This window comes from Anser cygnoides, chromosome 5, assembly GCF_040182565.1.
Source record: "Anser cygnoides isolate HZ-2024a breed goose chromosome 5, Taihu_goose_T2T_genome, whole genome shotgun sequence".
NCBI classification, from domain to species: Eukaryota; Metazoa; Chordata; class Aves; order Anseriformes; family Anatidae; genus Anser; species Anser cygnoides.
In genome coordinates, this window is record NC_089877.1 from 61045892 (window position 1) to 61066783 (window position 20892).

At 44.7% G+C, this 20892-nt stretch overlaps 1 protein-coding gene and 1 long non-coding RNA gene across 8 annotated transcripts in view; both read left to right on the plus strand.

The window, feature by feature from the left end:
* The first annotated feature begins 82 nt into the window (after positions 1 to 82).
* Positions 83 to 16753, plus strand: LOC106037210 (uncharacterized). 7 transcript variants are annotated; one of them, XR_007164061.2, is made up of 5 exons: positions 83 to 516; positions 613 to 707; positions 14390 to 14601; positions 15724 to 15814; positions 16490 to 16753. It is a non-coding gene; the product is annotated as an uncharacterized lncRNA (long non-coding RNA). The 7 variants fall into 7 exon arrangements; XR_001207864.3 differs by having other exon boundaries at positions 86 to 516; positions 15724 to 16753; XR_007164064.2 differs by lacking the exon at positions 14390 to 14601 and having other exon boundaries at positions 87 to 516.
* Positions 16754 to 19956: 3203 nt separating this feature from the next.
* The window catches only part of RTN1 (reticulon 1), a 108816-nt gene continuing 107880 nt past the window's right edge, over positions 19957 to 20892 (plus strand). Inside the window, 1 exon segment of the mRNA XM_013183018.3 lies at positions 19957 to 20208. Within this exon segment, the coding sequence (XP_013038472.3) occupies positions 20043 to 20208 (166 nt within the window). The 5' untranslated portion in view covers positions 19957 to 20042.

Below are 20892 nucleotides of genomic sequence, written 5' to 3' on the forward strand. Positions count from 1 at the left end.
GCCTCGCCCCGCCCACCGGCGGGCCGGCAGCCAATGGGAGGCGCGAGTGGCAGGCGTGGCGCCGGGAGGGCGGTGGCGGCCATGTCGGTGGGCATGGCGGCGGCCATGTTGGGTACCTGAGGGAGCGGGCTCGGGGACGGCATCAGTAATTCCAGTTAGGGCTGGGGCACGGCACCAGTATTCCCAGTTATCCCAGTTAAGCGGGGCCAGTGGTCTGCCATAACACTCTGGAGGCTCTCCCCAGCCTTTTTCTATCCATCTGACCCCGTGCTGGTGCTTAGTTAAATTAATTTAAGCTGCAGTGACTTCAGTGTGAGTAGTGGAGAAGAGCTGCTAAGGTGCTTTAGTGAAATGTGAAAAAAAGAGGGCATATAGTGTTTTATTCTGTCTCACATACCACTCTTGGTCAGAGGGATATTGTGTCCGTGCAGTGGTTTAACTTCAGGAGGAATGTGAACTGACTGCCAACTTGCAGCACAGAAGCTTGCTGTGGCTTCACTGAAATCAACTAGAAACGTGAGCGTGAGATAAAACACACCAGTCAAACTGAAAAAACTGCTCACCCAGCCATTTGCACTTAATTTTATCTTTTTTTTTTTTTTCCCCATGCAGTGAGGCTAGATGAACATTTTCCAGCAGTAGGATTTCTCAGCAGAAAAGTGGATTCCTGCTGACTCAGATGTCGTCAGAGATTTGTGAATAAGGAGGTTAGATTTACTGAAAGTTTCAAGGGTTTCTGTTAAAATCTTTGCATTAATGTTTCTTAACATTTTTAATTGAAGGGGTGGAAATGGCATAAGCAGCTTCTGCAGTTTTTCAAAGGCTGGTCAGTCCTTACTTGCGCTGCTTTCCGATGTCACCAGATGTCACTCCAATTCCACATAAGGCAGGCAGGTTCCATCTGTTTCTCCATTGTAAAAGAAAGATGTTGCCGCATGGTCTCAGACTTCCCTGTCTATAGGTGCTACAAAGACAAAAATTTAGTAGGTTTCTTTCAGCGGAAGTCTGTGATGAGGTAAAATTACGAGTCCAAATATGATCTGGCAAATTAACATATTGTAACAAGTACATAATGGAACTATTTTAAATTAGAAAGGGGATGTTAATGCTCTGAAAATTGTGCTCACTTTCTATTTCAAGGATAAAACCAACATGGTCATCTACTCTGAGCCTCCTGCAGAGAAGCTTTTATGTAATTTTGTTTAAGGGGAGTGTGTTGTGTTATACTGGATCGTACAAAGCTGGTCTTGTTTAGCAAATTACTCCTTTTCTTTCCTTTCCTGTTGACAAAGAATCTTATGGGCAACCCTTGCAGTAAAGTAGCTTAGGCAACTAGGCCTGTTGATGCCATTTTGTGATCTCCTTAGTATTCCCAAGCAAGCAGCTGAATGATGAAGCAGTAAAACTGGACATTGCATCCAAATCCAGATATTCATTGGTACTCTCAGTAGCAAAATGCAACTGCTTTTGTTTCTGAGCATGTAAGTGAATGACTCATTATTGGCAATGAGGAAAGCCAAATGATCTAATTTGGGTGTAGGGATTTCTGTTTGACTGGAAAACACTCCTCTCTTACCAGAAGGGAATAATTACAAAAATAGACATTTTGTGGAACACCTTTAGTCCTTTCTAGGTGACTGAATCATCTCAGGGTGACCCACTTTGGCAGCCTAAAATCTGTGTGCATATAATATTCTTAATCTCTTCAACTGCAGCAAATGTGCAGGGCAGTATTACAATATTAACTGTTAACTCAGCTCATTAAGAGCTAGATAATGTTATTGCTAGATAATTCGGTGTTGGTTTATAAAGCTGTTAAAATGTATATTTGCACATACATTTAAAAAAAGTCTGGTAGCAGTTGCTAGGTTTTTCTTTTAACATAAAGGATTTTCAGACCTATCTCAGACTGAATTAATCATTTCAAGTGTGCTATCTTTCACCTTCTGCTGTGGCACATTCTGCTCTAATTCTGCTAAAGCCTTTCAGAATAATTTTAAATCATTTCATAGCATAGTCGAAGCAAGCATTTAAGTGCTGATGGTGCCTTGCTGCTGTGCGTTTACTTGTGGAATTGTCTTGGTAGTTTTGCTGACTGTCAGTGAAACGTTTTGAAACTGTTGTTTATTAGATTCTTATAGATCCCTGTGTATCACCAACATATGTTTCTGCCTTTGCCTTCTACTGATACTTTTATGGGGTGGTAGACAACTTGATTTCTCTGGGATTGTTAAAAGTGACCGGTACGTTTGTTTGTAGAAGAATTTCCATCGTTAAAAAAGTATTGTTTGTAAACTATGAGCAGCTTTTTGGCTGCTTCTATTTGTATCACTGGAATATTTCTGACTTCCACTGCGTCATTTATTAATTCAAGTGCTTCCAGTATCATTTCTGCCAACCAATGCATATTTAGATCAAATATCAGATTAAGTGCCAAGAAGCAGTGATGATAGACCTCATGTAAACGTTTAAAATAGATTACATTTTAGAAGCTAGGCTCTCTGTTCCTTGTTGCTAATAAAACTGTACGCACTTTAACTTTTAGTATCAGGTGAGATAAATGAGACAGTTTGGGAATTTTATTTTATTTTAATAATTTTAGTAGTCTAAATATTTTGATGTGAGATGTGTCTATGCTTTTTGAAGTTTAAAAATAATAGACTTCTCGTTAAGCCCTTGTGATCAGAAGTTGGTAGCTTAGCAGGTTAAGCACCTACAGTAGTTGGAAGAATGAAGATACTTAGCTGCATTGATGTCTCCACTTCATAATGCAGAGTCCTTACTCCTCCTGGGGTCAAGAAGAATGTTGCTGAAACAAGCCTGAGAAAGGCTTCTGGGCTTTGACACAGCACTGGTGATGCAGTTGCTGTGTTTGTGTCAGTGCCATGAACCCTGAGCACAAGTGTGATGGGGAGAAGTGCACTTGCTTGCTCTTGGCACTGCCAAAAATAGGTGTTACCTGGGGAGTGTGTATCTCCGGCTAGTTACAGTTTGACCTGCAGGATGGAATGGAATAAAAGTGTGTTGTCTCAAGTATATCACCAGTGACAGACAGAATCATGGCTTTAAATGCATATGCATGAGTATTTTATCGAGAATAACTCCTGACTGTCTGAGCTCTGGGTGGACAAGGCCATTTCCCTGCAGCTCTGGCTGCATCCCTTTGACACAGAGCGCAGGAAGCAGAACGGATGCCAGTGCTGCAGGGCCCTGCCCTCTCTGCTGCATTTAAAGTTCACCTGATTTTATAGACAATTGTTCACCACTTTTTCTAAAGTAAATGAACCAAATAGGAGCATAAAAATAAATATGTCTGTGCTTTACATTTTACATGTTTTTAGATTATCAGAATTACTGTGTTTTCTCAGTGCTTTTTAAGACAGGCCACAAAAACTGAGGAGTGAGCTCAGATGGGCACGGGGCATCTGTATGAAATTTCTCTATGGCGCAGGGGCAAGCTGCTTCATATGTATATAGCAGTGACATGTAGGAAGAAAAAATTTGAGTTATCTCGGATGACTTTGACTTGGGGATAGCTGTTGAAAGTCTCCTTCAGGGAGGTTAAAAAGCAAACAAACAAACAAAAACAACAACAACAAAAATCAAAATGATAAAACTTCATTAGTGCTTCTAGAAACAATAGGTAAGGCATTATTTATAGAATGTTTTATTATTGCAGTGACTGCTCTGGACCGGATGTTATGCTAACAGACAGAAATGAGCTCAGCATTGATCTATAAATTAGCAGTTGCCTAGTGACTCATGATCCTGGCACACTTGCTTTACGCAAACAAAAAATAGCACTATAATAGAAATGTGCCTCTTTTTATTTTTTATTTTTTATTTTTATTTTTATTATTTTTTATTTTTTATTTTTTATTTTTTATTTTTTGTTATGGTCACTGTCCCAGACTTTACAGCAATTTCTGACAAACAACAGTGGGCGTAACTTGAAAATATCAAAGAAAGCAGGGAATTGTTCAGAAACCATCAGGTAGTGTGCTGGTTTGGTTGGGACAGAGTTCATTTTCTTCTTAGTAGCTTGTATGGCGCTACATTTTTGGATATGTAATGAAAATAGTGCTAATAACATGCTGAGCAGTGCATATGCAGAGTCAAGGACTTTTCAGCTTCTCATACTGCCCCGCCAGCAAGGAGGCTGGGGGTGCACAAGGAGCTGAGAGGGGACACAGCCAGGACAGCTGACCCCAACTGGCCAAAGGGATGTCCCACACCATATGGCCTTATGTGGAACAATAAAAATTGTGGGGAGTTGCACAGGGGGGTGCTGCAGGGGCTCAGGGACTGGCTGGGCATCGGTCAGCTCGTGTTGAGCAATTGCATTGTGCACATGCACTTTTTTTTTATTATTATTATCTTTGACTGTTTTTTCCTCTTCTCCTCTTCTCTTCTTGTCTTTCTCATTAAGCTGTCTTTATCTTAACACATGAGTTTTCCAACTTACCTTTCTGATTCTTTTTCCCCCTTCCTGCAGGGGTGGAAGTGAGCAAGAGGCTGTGTGGTGCTTTCCTACCTACCAGGGTTAAACCACAGCAACTAGGTACTCACAGGGGAACATCACCATAAACATAAAATATATGAAAACAAGCAGTGTAGCATAAAATAGAATTTGCAGGGCACACATTAAATGGATTAGAAATTGGCTTAAAAGCAGATCTCAAAATGGGGGAAATCATTTTAATGATTATTAATCAATTTAATGTAACTATCTAATCTATCCAAATGGTAACATAGGTCTCAGCCAGTTAAATCCGCAGATGGCGCAAATTTGTTGAGTAGTAAATAATGAAGTTATACCTACACGATGATTTGAATCACCTAATTAAATGGCCACAGTCCGGCAATAAGCACTTCAATGCAGCTAAATGCAAGCTGATACACTGCAGCTGGATGGTCTACAGCTACAGGAGGAGAAACCCCATCTTGAAATGCTCTGACTCAGGAAAGGAATACAAGGTCGTCATAGCAAACCGCTTCAGCCTGAGCTGCCATTGTAAGTCTCGAGTAAAAATTAACCAACCCACATGATCGGTGGATTTATCAAGTAGGTGGACACAGGGAATACGACAGAAGGAGTTTTTCTTTTGTATGCAGCACTGGTAAAACAGCTCCTGCAACACTGTGTTCATCTGACGTGGCTTCATTCCAGGAAAGGAAGCTACAAACTTAGCCATGGACTGGAAACCAAAGCTGTGATGCACTGCTGTCAGATTCTCATTGATGAAAGAAAGCTTAAGACTGAGCTGCGTAACAGCGTATAGGTATATGCAGAAAAAAATACAGATGGTAGCAGAGGCTTCTGAGTCTGATGGAGAAAGGTACGAGAAGATCCAGTCACTGAAATATTAAGTTGAACAAACTTTTGAAGCATCCATGTAGTTCATTGACAACATTGGTGGGGGATAGTGTTGTGCCCGTGCTGAATTCTTCTGTACTCTGAATCTCACTGGGGTCTGATTTAGGTTAGAAATCGGCACCTGTGAACCACCTTCCTGATATTTTCATGGACAATCTGTAAAAAGAAGTTGCAAGATTTGCTTTCTATTGTTTTTTTTTTAACTTTTCATCCCTTGTAATCTATCAATAATATCCAAAGCCATTAAGCTCTTTAAAGTTTACAATATTTATTTTTCACTGCTTATGAATGGTGAAGTAAATTCTTTCTCCAAGAGGAGAAATTTTTCATCCTTCCTATAGAGGATCTGCAGAAATGCAGAAGAAATCTGCAGAAATGAAAATTCTGAAGAAATGAAAATGTGCTTCTCAGCTTAGTGGTGAATATTTTCCAATTTTTATAAGAGAACAAACCCCACTTGCATCAATACTTTAGAAAACATCATCTTTTTCTGCATCCGTCCTTTTCTTCTTTCACTTCCTTCTACGTATCAAGGGCCTGAACGAGCTCCATTGAAACAAAAGTAAATCGTCCATGAGACAGTGTCATCATAGGCTCATCAAGCTACAAGGGAAGCAATTTTGGCTCTAATCTGCAGCTTGTGTGTGCTCCTATAGCTCCACTGAACCCTATAAAATGATGCCAGTTACGTGGCACTAACTGTTTTATGGTCATATTCTTGCCTGCTATTGTTATTATTATTTTTTCCTTACACACGGGGAATTAAACCTGTGACAACCCAGCCACTAGAGTAGGTGTGGTAGAATCACTTTAGTCTGACCACAGCAGAATCCTTATGAATTACCTTTTCCCAGAGCCTGGTTACAAGACCACTAGTTACACAGAGGTAGGGAGAAACAAACAAAACTATTCAAGAGAGTGCTTGAGCACGTTCAGCAGTTAGACTGTAATGTCAGTCACCAGTGGTCTGTAGGAAATGCGAACCCCAAAAATGTCACGGAAGTAGCATTGGAACATTTTGTCTAATATCTGGGGCAAACGCATTGCACTCAAAAGCAGCAATGAAATACCGAGGAATTTTCACCAACTTTTCTTCTCTTGCATTTTTCCATGGTGAGTAGCACATCTTTTTGTCTCTGATGCACAATGGAAATTGAAAACCTGCTGGGCTGGAACAAGTGCAGTCAGCTTTCCCGGATGAAATAATACCTTAATTGGTCTGGCTGCATGGATGAAAAAGGGCCAAGCCCCATCATCCCAATCTGAGAATGGTGATGACAGAAGCATTCTAGATATGATATCAGCAAGTCTTTGAGATATTTGCATCTTGTCATGATGAGAGCTGTTAGCATAATTCACAGTACACGGTTAATGTAAGACTGATGTATCAAAAGGTGGAGTTGAGTAATGGACTTCCTACATCATCAGCTTAAGGGAATCCTAAAAAGCATTTTTCTTTCTCATATTTCTTTTTTTTCATTTAACCTTTTTTTCCCGGATCACAGAACAAGACTAGCAACTGCAAAGAGTTGCAAAAAGGACCTCATAAAATTTGAGGATCTGGTCGATGAAACACTAGATGAAACTGCAGACTGCTGCACATGAGGAGAGGCAGCCATGGCTATAGATACACACTGATGAGCTCTAAGTCAGCTATCACATCTCAGGAAAAAGGATCTCAGAGTCATTATGGATAATTCAATGAAAATACCAGTTCCATGTTTGGGAGCAATAAAAGAAGCAGACAAAATGTTAGAAACCACTGGGTGGTGGGTGGGATAACATAACAAAACAAAATATCACACTGTAGCAGTACTCACTGAGTGTACCCACACCTGCATTGTGCAAGCAGTTCGGACTCTTCACAGTTCCTCCATCACGAAAATAAAGAAATAAAGCTAGAAAATGCTAAGGGAAGGGTACTTAACATAACCAGCAGTATGGGATAATTTCCATATGAGAACTTGTATGAAGTGCTCACCTTGGAAAACAAATGACTAAATCACAGGGGTATATAAAATCACAAGCTGCATGAGGATGTAAATAGGGATCAATAGCCACTATTTCTTGCTGTACAAGCTCTGGAGTACATCATGAAATCACCAGGCAGGTTCAGAACAAACAAAAGGAAGTATTTCTTCAACAGCCCATAATTAAATTGTGGAAGTCGTTACTACAGGATGTCATGAATGCTGAAAGCATAAACAAATTACAAATGTGATTAGACAAATTTATGGATATACCTCCATCAAAGGTAGTTAAGCAGAAAAATGCAATTTCAATAGCTGACTTGGGAAATCTTTCAACACATTGCAGGAAATCTGCAAGGATATATTGAGGAAGGAGGGCAGGGCATTTCCAATCCCTGTGAAAGGGAGTGATTTTAACTCCTGGTTTCCCTGTTTGTGTGCACTTTCCCTAATAATCTGCAACCGGACCCTCTCAGAGACAAGATCCTGAGTAATCCTTTGGTTTGACCCATTATGGCTCTTTATAATTCTTACTTTATTTCCTTTCCCCCTTCTCTTTATATGTCTTCATTTCTTTCTAACCAAACCATTGGATTAGCTTAGACTCAGTTCAATGGCTCCTGGCAGACCGGGGTCTTTTCAATCCTTTTTAACTCCTGGAGTGTTGGATGGTTTACCCACGTCTTGTCTTAAGGCTCAGCACCTGAAAATAAATGGGGGGATTTTTATTAGCTCCTGGGTACATGAGATGTAGAATTTGTTCGCCTTGACACATTCCTGAAAGGTTTCTGCATCCACTGCTGGGCAAGCGTGGGCAGTGATCTGAGACATGAGACCCGAGTCCCAGCTGTGCTCCCTGGTGATGTGCTCCTGGAAGGGCACTGGTAGTGCGCAGTGACATTAGTTAGGGAGTTGAGCTAGGCTGAAAAGAACTTGGAGCTGTTCTTCGGGAATGAATTTCCATTATCTAAAAGAGCACTTAAAGGCAGCATTATAAAACGTGTAAACGATGCAGCTGTGGGACAGGATGCAAACACCAGTTGGGGGGAAGAAGAAAAAAGCAACCAGGAAATGGAATCTGGAAATTAGTTTAAAAATGAGCTCTCTTTCGTAAGCTGATACTTCTGGGAACCTCCCTGTGCTCCTCCTCCTCAAACTCCTGTTCCCAGTGGGAAGTAGAAATGTTAGTGCATACACAGAAAATGAGAGGTTAAGTGAAGAATAACACGAAAATGAAATGACAGTGGTGTATTGAATTGGAGTTAGGGATGGTCAATTTGATCTGCATATGCAGAGGCATGAAGTCATAAAGTCTCTTTTGATAAACCTGTAGTAAAAGCATTTCTAGAACACTGCAGCTAATTTCAGAGGACAATTAATAATAAGAGCAGAACAAATCACACAAAGTTTAAAATCTGTAGCAAACTGAAAAAAAGGAATGACTTATGGGAAGCTATGAATATCTCAGCAAAGAAAACAAGAGGGAGGGAGAAAAGTTGCTTAAGCTAAAGTACACTGTTGGCATGAGAACAAATGGCTGTAAGCTGGCCATGAATAAATTTAGGCTGGAAATTAGAAGATTTTGTCTAGCACCAAGAGGAGTGAAGCTTTGGAACAGCTCTCCAGTAGAAAGAAGAGGGACAGAACACTTGACCTTATTTTAAAATGGCAGTGAATAGTTTATGTGATACTGTTGCCTAAAATAGAGAAGGACTATACCTGGCAAGCCACAAAGTTCCTTATATTTTTGTGTTTTAAGCAATTATGTATTATAAGTTGAAGGTGAAGATAGGTTTGAGAACATAAACATTGGAAGGGCAGAGGGAGAACTCTCCTGAGAAATTTCTTGTGAGTGAAGTGGCTATGCAATATTTACTCAAAGGGACTCATGGATGACTTACCTGGGCTGTCTAAATTAAGACTGAATCAGTAATCAAGGTACTTCCATGATGTGTCGTGCAGTGGCCGGTGTAATGAACGAGTCTGTCTTCCTCAGAAGTCATGTAGCAGGGCCCTGACTATTCAAACCCTGGAGCGGGGTGACCAAGAGATGATACACAGAAAGATGGACTCTCTTCACCCAGTGCTGAAATAGAAGAAACAGTGACTGAAAGTCACAGCTTTTCCTCTGGGGACTCCTACCTGCACACCTCACCCCAAGAGCAAGCATCATCAGACTTCCACGTAGCTGGCAGCAGTAGGGTCTGCATCCCGGAGAAAAGCCTGCAAGGAAGTATACGTTACAAGACGAGCTTCAGGGCTCACATCTCCAGCCACGTGGTTCAAAATGTCACAAAAACATCAGATTCTGAGATCAGCTGGCTTCAGCAAAGTTCACATAACTAAGGCACTAACCGTGGAAGTCAGTACTTAAAAATCAGACCTTAGGTATAAGCACAAAGCAGCACAGACTACTGGCAGCACATTTTACATTTATCTTTAAACAGCTTACTTTTTGTGTCTGAAAATGACTTTTGAATATTAAGTTGCCATCTAATCTTGTGTATCACTTTGGGTAAAATATGATGTTGGAAAGGCTCGATGACCCCCTCTCCTCTTTCTCAGGCAAGTGGAAAACTCACGGTCATCTGAATGACAAAATAGCAGTGGGTTTTCTCTTCAGCGCTGCTGGAACACCGTTTTCCTGAACGATGGTGAAAGTGATGGTATGGAGACTGGAACGCACAGAAAATACAGTTGGACAGAGGAACAGGTCAAAATGTTTTCCTCTTACAGAAACAGTCACTGGTGCTTAACTTCAGTGCATCTTTGAAAAATAAAACTGGTTCCTTTATATGGTATCTTTGTGTCACCAGGCACAATGCATGTCCTAGAGAGTGCCATTAATATACCAATGGTTAACGGCTTCCCAGGGGGATTTTTAGTGAGATAGAATAGATCTTTAGCATAGGATGAAGATACAAATTTTAACTTAACTGATTGTATTTCCAGCTTTAGTGGAAAATAATCCGTAGTAAAATTATACATCTTTGGGAAAATATGCTCTCTGAATGAGTTTTCTAATGAATTTTCTGATTTTAATTGAAACTAAAGTTTTGAATCCGTACATTTTAAGAGTTGTTCCTGTGTGTATCAGTAGAATGTTGTTTCATTGTCTTCAGATCTTTTAATCTTCTCCCTTGACATTTGCATTTCTTGATTAAACAAACATGCAGTGGGGGTATTTAGTATCTGGCCAAGCCCACTTACAAAACAAACATCAAGCTGTTACCCTTTACTCTTAATATACAACAGAATTGCAATAACCATTGATATTCTGGGCTCCATCCAACAACTATGGATGAATAATTAAGGTAAAAACCACAAGGTTCTCACATTCCTTTTTCATGAGCTCACTTGATGTAGCTTTCAATACTGAGAACACCAGAGCTGGACAAAACCCCGCCAGCAATACTTTCCCACAAAAAAATGCAGTTTCATAATCATGAATTATGTGCTAGTGATTCTGCTGAACTGTTTCAGCTGGAAGATAGAAATTCAAATCCAGGGCCCAAAACGCTATTTTGAGATAGCGTCATTTAAAAAACAGAACTTATTTTATATTATTAAAAAAAAAAAAGTAGAAGAAATACATGTATGCGCCATTAATGAGCACAAAGGCAATTAAGCTAGGGAACAGCTGCAGGTACAAGATGCTTAAAAAGTTCTGAAAAGTCAGGAAGAACAACAAAATCACAAGTGAGTCACCCCTGTTTCCACAAGGCAAACCTCAAGCAGTCTCTTCACACCATTTCCATTTTGAAGTCTATATTGTATGGTCACGTATTACGTGCTCATGTCATCTTGATTTCTTACTCCTGTCTGGAGGGCCTCAAAGTCATCCGTTAACCTTCCCACACCTTTTTCAGAAGCCTCTTTAGAAATTTCACAAGAATTGTGCATATAATAAAGAGGAATCAATCGTCTTCCAGATTAATTTTGTTGAGAACAGTGTTGTGAAACCTCTCCTGCTAACAGAGACACTGCAGTGCTGATCTGAACTGTTTTCTGTTAGCATCACAGTCCACTTTCCATCTGGAGTCAGCATTTCTGATGCTGTCCTGGGAGCCCAGTTTTCTTGTTTTCCACCCCTCCACTTTGATCCTGTCTCCTGTTTGCTCCGTTCATTGAAGTCTTGGAGCTGAAGAAGCTCCTGCTGCTTGTGATAGGTGACAGGATGATGGGACCACATGCTCCTTCTGCCACTGGAAGATGATCCTTACACAGGGTTGATAAGACTTCCACATCTAAAGCTCAGAAAGTATTCAACTAGTTTCATTTGGCTGAATTTTTCTTCTCCCCGAGCTGTGCAAAGGGCAAGAGCTCATTTCCTCTTACAGCATCTTTCCCTGGCTTTTACAGAGGTTTTTGTTTTCTTATCTATTTCTCTACCATGTTCGGCTGTAAAGAGCTGATAAGAATTCAGATTAGGAAATTACAGTGAATGGGACGTGTGTTTTTTTTTCTGTTTGAGCACAATGAGGACAAATTCTTGATGCTTTGTTCTGGGAAACCTTCCCTGTAATGTTGTTTGTGAGTGGTAAAATGCACTTTGTTACCACTGACACGAGTGGGAACCTGTAGTTCTGTTTGCAAAAACACAATGGTGATAGCCAAGGTTGTATGCTGAGGCGTGCTATGAACTTCTCCAAGACAGTGATTCATCTCAGCACTTTGGGGAAGGAGATATGTTCTTCATCATCCAGCAGAGGGCCCTGGGCATTATTTCACTATTTTGGCAGAAGATACTGACTTAAATTATACAATGGGATGGATCACGGGAAACCAGTAGAGCCCTCTTTCAGTTTGGGTTTTGATTTTTGCAAATGTCAAGTTACGTTAAGAAAAGAGCCTGCCCCAAGTTACAAAAGCACGCAGTTGGACTCGTTTACCCACCCCACTGCAAAATGCTAAGAGTAAAACTGATGATTTTAAGGGTTGTTTATAGCAGGGATTACTCCTGCCTGGTTTTGCTTTTTCAGCACTGACATCAGCTAGAGTTTGAGGAATGTAGGCTCTTGTTCACTACAAACATTTAATTCACGAAATAAAGCCGCAGATGATTGGAGCTGGTAAGGATTTGCCGGTTGTTCTCTCCAATTTCAGCCATGCGATACACAGAATGTACTACAAAGTGATTTTGAAATGTAACGCAATAATGTTCGCTTTGAAGTACTGATATCAAGTGCAAAATGATGTATCAATTAAATGCAAAAACAAATCCCAGGCCTGCAAATATTATAGAAAAACAGCTTCTTTGAAGTTGATAGGGCTAATTACAAATATAAAATAGAGCCTGGTTCTACAGCACTACTGCTAACAGGAGCTTAATTTCATAAATTTAAGTAAAAAATAGATGAAAGGTCTCAGAACTGATCTTGCTTGGCTTCACACTGGCAAAATGCAGCCGCTGCCTGACTCAGCTCTCTGTGGGTCTCCAGCACCCAAACACCTCGCAGCCGTGAGGTTCAGTCCTTGCACCGCAGAACATTACACTTTTCTCACATCATAGAGGAGGTGTGTGGGCACCGGCCAGCAAAGGGCTAAGCTCAGTGTCACAGGCTGACTACTCGATATCATGCCACTGAACCTTTGGGCAGGTAGAGCCAGCTCAAAAAGATAGCTAGACACATCCAACCTTTGCTGTGTAGCTTTGGGATAAGGGCAGCCATGCTCAGCCTGTGCTGGGCACGAGCCCACGAATGAACGGGCGACGGCCTCCTGCTCGGATAACTTCTTCTCATAAGAAATATTTAAATGAGTAATTAGAAATGAGGAGTTCTGAGCCTGATCTTGAATTACGGATTGGCCCCAGGGGCTGCTGTTAAGATGTTCTTGGTTCCCATTTGTGTACAAAGGAAGAAAATTAGATCTGTGCTGTCAAAAATGGAAGACCAGGGGAGGATGTTGTTGAATGTAAGGCCCGGCTGTCACGGTGACACTGAGACAGTTCTTGCAGTGCTAGGTTTTGTCACAGGCAGCCTTACCTGTCCTCAGGCCTCTTACGTGAGGCTCGGTCTCTTGGGTTACCTATTATTAGCACCTTGTTTTTCCATGAACCTGTGGCACACACAGATACCTTCGTAGCAGCTCTTACAAGCACTGCTGTTTACTAACAGGTGACGATTGCTTAGAGGGCACAAAGCAGCGTGTCTGTCAGGAATGTGTTCCCTTTCATTGCAGTTCTGTCCATAGTTGCATATCGCAGGAGTTCTGGGTCTTAGAGATGGCGAATGCACCTCTCAGTTACACTGGAAGGTGTGATCTCTGGGGCGCTGTAAAAGCGATTGCAGGTTTTGTTTCCACAGGCTGATTCTCTGATAACTTCTGTGCCATGCCAAATCCTAAATAAAAGCATATCAGGCCGATTCTCTTTCCTCCAGCACGCAAAGTGTAATTTTTAGCCTCTGTGAGTTTCCAGAGACATGCAGACAGTGCATAATCAACACTCAGAGTCAGATAAATGCATGGACAGTATCAGCATAAATCAGGACTCAAATGGTAACCTCTAATGGGCTGGCTGTAGAGCTGGGTAAACGCACAGAGCACTCCGTGCACGCTGTGTGATGTAATGCAAGCGGATGAGAATTCATAAAAAAACCCTGCTTCTGCTTCTCTGGCTGTTGGCTGTGCCTTTGTGGTACCGATGTAATGTTCTGCGATGGAAGCAGTTCTGGCTAGACCTTTGTCTCAATTTCTTCAGCTTCTCCCAAAAGCAGATCTGCGGATCTTTTTGATGTTGTTGTTTTTGTTTTGCTATATTAGCAGTATCAAATCACTGTGCACATAAACTTCTGGCCGCTGCATGACCTGTTCGGAGCTCGCAGACTGTCTTGTCTGACGCTCTCTTTTCAGCTGGATCCTCAGCAGTGACATTAAATAGCAGCAGACACATTGGTGTTAGTCTGAGCGTTTTTCTCAGCGATAACTGGCCTCTGAAACTGCCCTGCCAGGGCTTGAAGAAGGAAGTCCCGTTCCCTGCAGCTGGGAATCTCTGAGAGGCCAAATTCTAACGCTTCTTCTTTTAATAACCTTGGGCTAGGCTTCCAGGATGGGGATGAGCACTGCAGAAAAAGATTGCTTCTCTGAAGATGCTCGGGAACAGCACTTGCAGTAGCATGCGGAGATCCTGCTGCCACACGGAGGATGTACTTCCAAACAACATCGCCGTCTCACATCATAGATTCAGACCCAGATTCCTGGCCCAGGGTACTCCAGGACAGGGGATCATTTTAATAGCTATATGTTCTGGCGGTGAGTGCAGAGCCTTTCAGACTCAGCTCTTGGATGGCAATTCAGCTACCGAGCACTGCCGAAACTAGGCCACTACTGACTGCATCTTGCAAATGCAGAGCTCCCCCTCCTACTCACCCGTCTACTCTGCTCAGCTCTCCTCTGCACAGGGGCTGGAGCTGGGCAGAAGGGGGAAACAGGTTCTGTTGGCCAGGGTCCTGCTGGTGTGCTCCTCTCTGGCACCTGCTGTGTGCACATCACATGGCCGTGCCTGCTCACACGGCCAACAATTTTGCTGTTTAAGCTCCTATCGCTAGATTTCTTTGTAAAATTCCCTTTTCAGAGAAACAGAGGTAATCCTCGCTGCTCCTAGAGCAACGGCTGATGTGGAGGGGATGAAGGACCGAGCAGTCAGTCAGGCTTAGAGGGGGAAGGCACCGCCTTTAATCACATTTCATTACAGTGGAGGGCTGGAGATGCTGAGAGCTCTCGCATGATGTGGGAATTAAAGGGCCAGGCTGGGGCTTTGTATCCTGCTGCGGTACAGCCACAGTCAGGCAGCCCTCAGAGCAACGAACTGTCTGCAAAGACTGTGCCTGTGAGCTTTGAGAGTGAAGGAAGGTTAAATTACACAACCAGCAGTAAAAATGCCGCTATTTAGACTCTAGTATTTTTGCTATTGCATTTACTAGAGGCTCAAGTTGAAGCAATCTCCGTATTTTACAGCGTGCAGTAAGAGGAATCTCTCTGTCAAGGAGATCATTTCCAGAGCTGCCGTTTTGGACCGTGTACCTGTCTTATCTCTGCAGTTGTTCATTACAAACGAGCACAGACCCTGTGTTTGCTCGGCAAGGCTGGTGGTATTACCCCGGCACACAAACTTCTGCCTCTCCTGGGCTTAACCTGTTCTGCTGCCGCCTTTCTGGCACTGGGATGTTTGTGATTTCTGGAGCAAAATGGCATCTCACACCCACGGGCTGACGCAGAAACTTACTCCGGGTTACAAAGCAGAGCTGGGATGTGACCTGTGTGGTTGGCCCCAGGGGTGCTGCGGGGGAAGTGGGGACGTGGGTGACACCTCGAAGCTCTGCAGGAGGTTGGGGTGCCTATTTCCAAACATGCCTGAAGCTCTTTCTTTGGCAGTTGTAGCAACGGGAAGAGCACACGTAAAGGACCTCGAAGAGGCTGCCTGGCCCTGCCTCATCTCCAGGGCTTGTAGAGATGGAGAGAGAAGGTATGGAGACCAAAGGTCCAAGGGGCACCCTAGGGAGGGCCGCTGTGCTGGAGCTGCTTGGTGCACTGAAAGATGCAGGTGGCCTTTGGGGTGGGGAGTGCCGTCACCACTGCTCAGCTTCTCTCTGTAGTGACAGCCTGCAGTAGCTCGGCTTGCCCGGGAGAAGTCTTTATCCTCATCTTGGAAACCTCATCTCGGGATGCCCACCCTCAGCTTGGGAGTCCCAATAGCAACCTGTGCCTTGTAGGGCAGGAATGTGCAGGGTTTACCCCACAGCAGGGTTTATCCTGGGGTTTGTACCTGGCTGCGTCCAAACCAGATGTGAGTGCGTGCTGCAGAAGGCAACTCAACAACTCAACCCAGGACAGCGCTGTCGTACACTTCTTGGTTTGCCTGTCTGGAGGACAGGGTATGGGACATGCGTGGAACCCGGGTGGCCTGCAGTGCAGACGCATTGAATTTAAAACCAGATGTTAGGTGCTACAGTGCTGCCATCTTTCTGTGGGGTAGTGGGAGGTTGTTTTATTTATCTTTGTTTTCCTACTTATATCAGAAGCCTCTTTTCTTTCTCATGTTGCTTTTTCTAATTGATTTATTTTAAAACCTCAAGAATAAATCCTGAAAGAAGAGAAGATTATTTTTAATATTACTAAATCAGTTGATATACCCTGCCAGGTCCCGTACTCTTTGCTGGTAATGTTACATCTGGGGCCAAAAATCCCCTCGAGGCTCAAAGTCGCTTTGGCCCAGCAGCATACCTGAGCCCCAGAGCCCAAAGGACTCTAATGGAAAGGGAAGCAATTGGTGTGTATGTGTTTGCAGACTTTGTACGTTCAAAGACTTCCAACGTCCACAGGGAAGAGTGAGAGAACTAAATACCAATGAGCAGAGAGAGACGAGCCCTGCACAAGTCTCTTTTCAACACCATTCACACAAACTACCAGGAGCTTTTGTAAATTCATTGAAAACAGAAAGAAATCAGCTTTGTTCCTTCGTGCCAAGTATTACTTAAACTCACACCTCTGTTAAGCACACGTTTGATTAAATCTTCATGCAGCCTGACCTTCCTGGGGGGATCTTAAAAGTCTTTAAAATCTCTCGTGACTTAACCTTGCACACAACAGCCCAAGTTGTGTCGATTTCCAAGTTTTTTGTTTGAGCATGCAGAATGGATCAGTCAAGCTTCCAGAGTATCTCTTCAGTTGTTTCTGTTATTTTTTTTCCATTCATTCAACTTTGCTGTCACATGTATGAACCACACCTGCGACAGTCAGCGGGAGCCCAGGATCTGTACCCAAGCTTTGAAATGGGACTTGTAGATCCCCACCCAATATAACGTGGTGATGAGCAGGGCTGGTTATATTGCAGAAGACTGTTCCAGGTCACTTGGGGACTGTACAGGATCTCTTGAAATAAAGTCCTGGGTTACTTTACCATTGGGATCCCTGAAGCAATTGTGCTTTATTTAGGCACTTGTCCCTCCTTGTCCCCGCTTCTCTTCCATAAGCAGGGGACACAGACTGCCTACTCCTCCCTCCATATCTCCTACTTACTAACACTGTCTGTGTTCGTGCCAGCAACCCTCAGCTCACGATAACCTTTTTGGTCTGTAGGAATGAATAACTCCTAGCTTGTGCACACATTTCTGATGATGCTGCATTATTGGAAGACCTCTGTGATCGCAGATTGCTCACACAGCAAAGCTGTCAGGGGCTCGGCTCTGCAACTGGCCTTCTCCTGAGCCCTCTAGTCCGTTACCAGCTCGTACACACTGCATCGCAGGGCCACCCCAGAGAGTGATAGATGTAAAAGAAAACTGGAGAGTATGATAAAAGAACATATATTAAGCTCTCCAGGAAGACATATTTTTGAATACATCCTGCATATCATTAACATTATTAATAGTAACTTTGAAATTGCCAGGATCTTGCCAGAATCATAATCAGACAGTGTACCATGCACGATACAGTATATGTCAAAGGGGGAACAATGAATAAGTTAAATTTGTCTCCATTGCTCATGTGGCGAGCTTTAGATGTGGGATTTGGCAGCGAGAACATGATGACTAAAATCGTGCTACCAAACTGGAGCAAACACCACCTCATCCTGACAAAAACAAATAAAGAAAATCCCATGAGCCGGTGCACGTAAGACAACTTGAGCACACTGGAGGGACGTGTTTTCGCCATTGTTCCACGAAGATGTTGGTACTGATAAATGCTTCCTGGGTGAGGTACAAGTGAGTCAGCCTTCATAACGAGGGGTTCAGAGGAGCTGCACGGAAGGCACTGGTGGGAGTCAGGATATTGCTGAGTGCTGCGGGAACACAGACAACTTAAGCTCTCCGTATCTTGCAGATACAGAAAGATCTGCTGCATCCAGAAATTGGAGCTGGGAGCAAAGATGCATTTTCTGTCTCAGGTGGCTTTGCAGTATGGATTACCTGGAACTAGCTGTAAAACTGAATTTGGTAGACTCTGCTGCGTGATATACTTCTGTAAGTGCTTTAACAAAGCGGGGACTCAGGAGGAGACTCACTGATAGCCTTTAGCCTCTGGACAGCCACATTTCAGCCAAGTGGTTGGGAGTCCTTTCCTTCTTCTAGCCCAGGTGGCATCGCATGTCATGTTAAGGCAGGTGCTGCCCTGAAATTAAAAGACCTGTACAACTGCTGATCTAGAAAGAGTGGCAAAGCAGAGCAAAGGGAGAAGGGGGTTTGATGCCGTGTCTTTTCAGTAATTGATCAGACTAGGGAGCTCAAAATGAGATGGTTACGTTCACACAGTCTGTTGAGGTCTGCCCCAAGTACTCGCAGCTGTCTAGTCTACAGTAGCTGCACACTAGAGCCGTACCGTGGAGCCCCAGCCAGAAGAAATCTTGTTGTTTGCAACCACACTTGCCACTCAGAGCTTGAGAGCACACAGTTTATCTGAATTCACAGCAGTCACTTGTCTCCCAGTGTGAGTTGGCTAAATCTTGAGCACGTTGCTCATGCTGGCACCTCGGTGCTTTGGTTCCAAACCTCCCCAAAGACCCCCCCTCCCTGGTCAACGCCACCGCTGAGGAGCTGGTCTGCGAAGGGCCCGGGGGAGCTGGCACTGAATGGCACCGACTCAGGCAGCAGCAGGATGGCTCCTGGGCATAGGTCCTGGAGTCAGGAGAAGAGGGAAGGTTCCTTGGGAAGACAGCCCAGATGGCAATGCTGGAGTTAACGGCTCTTCATCTTGTAGTATAGGCTTAGCCCTTTGCGTGGGGAGAGCAGAAATGTATTAAGTTTTCAAACCCGGGTGTAAGCATGGCTTCTTGAAGCTGGAGAGGATCTGAAGTGTGCCTGGGGATGCTGTGACACAAAGATCACAGCTGGAGATGCAACAAGCGAAGAGCCAGACTGAGGTGAAATCTTGCGGCTCGGGCAGTTGCTCTCCGCTTTGCAGCGTGACCTCCTGCACCACAGGAGACAGATCCTGGAGAAGCCCCTTCAGCAAGACCTCAAACTCCTCTTCCTCTGACCTCTCAGCACCAGAGCTCCACGCAGAGCAGGGATGCTCCCACACCACCTGCCTGACTTTGTTTCCTCCTCTGTCAAAGGATGGCAGGGATACCGGCCCCCAGTGCGCCTGGGCAGCGCCACAGCCCCTGCCCCTGCTCCTCTCCCTCGCTGGTGGGTCCCAGCACCTCTGCTAGCTCCTGCGAGTCAGTAAGCAAGAAAATACAATACAAAAAAAAAAAAAAAAAGAGAGAAAAGACACACAGACACCCACCGTGAGTTTATTTTGCCAAGCGCCGTGTTTCGATCTGTGGGATGCTGGAGAGGGGAGAGAGGAGAGGAGAGAAGGGAAGGGAAAAGGGAAAGGGGAAAAGGGAAAGGGGAAAGGGGAGAGGTGAGAGGGGCTGGGGCACTTCACCCCCCCCCCCAGCCGAAGCGGTTAACAGGAGAGCAGCGCCGGGCTGCCCTGTGATATGCCAGCCACAGGGTGACGCAGGGGCTGGAAGGCTCCGCCGAACCGAGCCATTTCCACCTGCGTAATCCGCCGGGGGAGCGCCAGCAGCAGCAGCACCACCGCCACCACCGCCGGCACCTCCGGCTCCGGCTCCCCCCCGGGCTGCCAGAGCCCAGCGCCGCCGCCCCCCCCCCCCCCCCAGCCCACCCCGGCCACCGTCGCGGCTCCTTCTTCGGCTCCGTCCCCCCCAACGTCCCCGGGATCGCAGCGGCCGCCTGGCACGGAGCATGGCAGCCCCCCCGGACCCCCGGGACCTGCCGCTGCCGGCCGCGGGGCTGCGCTGGGCTGCGGCCGGGCCGGAGCGGGATGGGGCCGGGGCTCGGCAGGGGGAGCCGCTGGCTTTTGGGACCGCCAGGGACCAGCCGCCCGTCGCCATGGAGACCGCAGCCCCAGGTAAAATAGGGGGGAAGGCTCGGGGGGGGTGTTCGGGAAAAGGGGTCCTGGGTGCAGCATCCCCAGCGGGGCTCGTCCCGGTGCTTCCCAAGCTCGGCTCCCAGCCCGGAGCTGTTACCTGCGAGGTAGGGAGAGAGGGAATAAGGAGCAACCGCGGCCTTTGCAAATAATTGTGGGTGCTGAGCTGGGGGAGCTGGGGGCGCAGGACCAAGTTCCCTAAAGCTCGGTGCAGTTTGCTGGGCGTGCAAAGTCCGCGTTTCGAAGGGCGTTTGATTGCAGCCTGGCGTGGTGGGGCTCTGTCCTCATTTGTCGCACACCTGTGCACATCTGGAGCGGCACATTTCGGAGTTACTTCGGATATCCCCGAAATCCCTGCATGGCCCCGTCTGTTATCCCAACGTGCAGATTTAGTGGAGTGACTGTTTTGAAGTGCTGCTGTATTTTCTGCGTGCTGTTGAGACATACCCCTTTAATCACGGATGTTTTGGTTGCTGTGTTTTCCTCCTTTTGCTTTTTGGGTGAACTGAAGGTGCGTTTAGTTTAGCTAGGCTATGTGGGTTCATGGATTTTGCAGCTTACTTTCGGGATGTATTTGATTTCCCTCGGTTTAGGATTTGTTTCTTTAGTGGGTGTGTTAATAGCAGGTGCATATCTCTTAATGGAACCCACAAGGCTTCAGCTTCC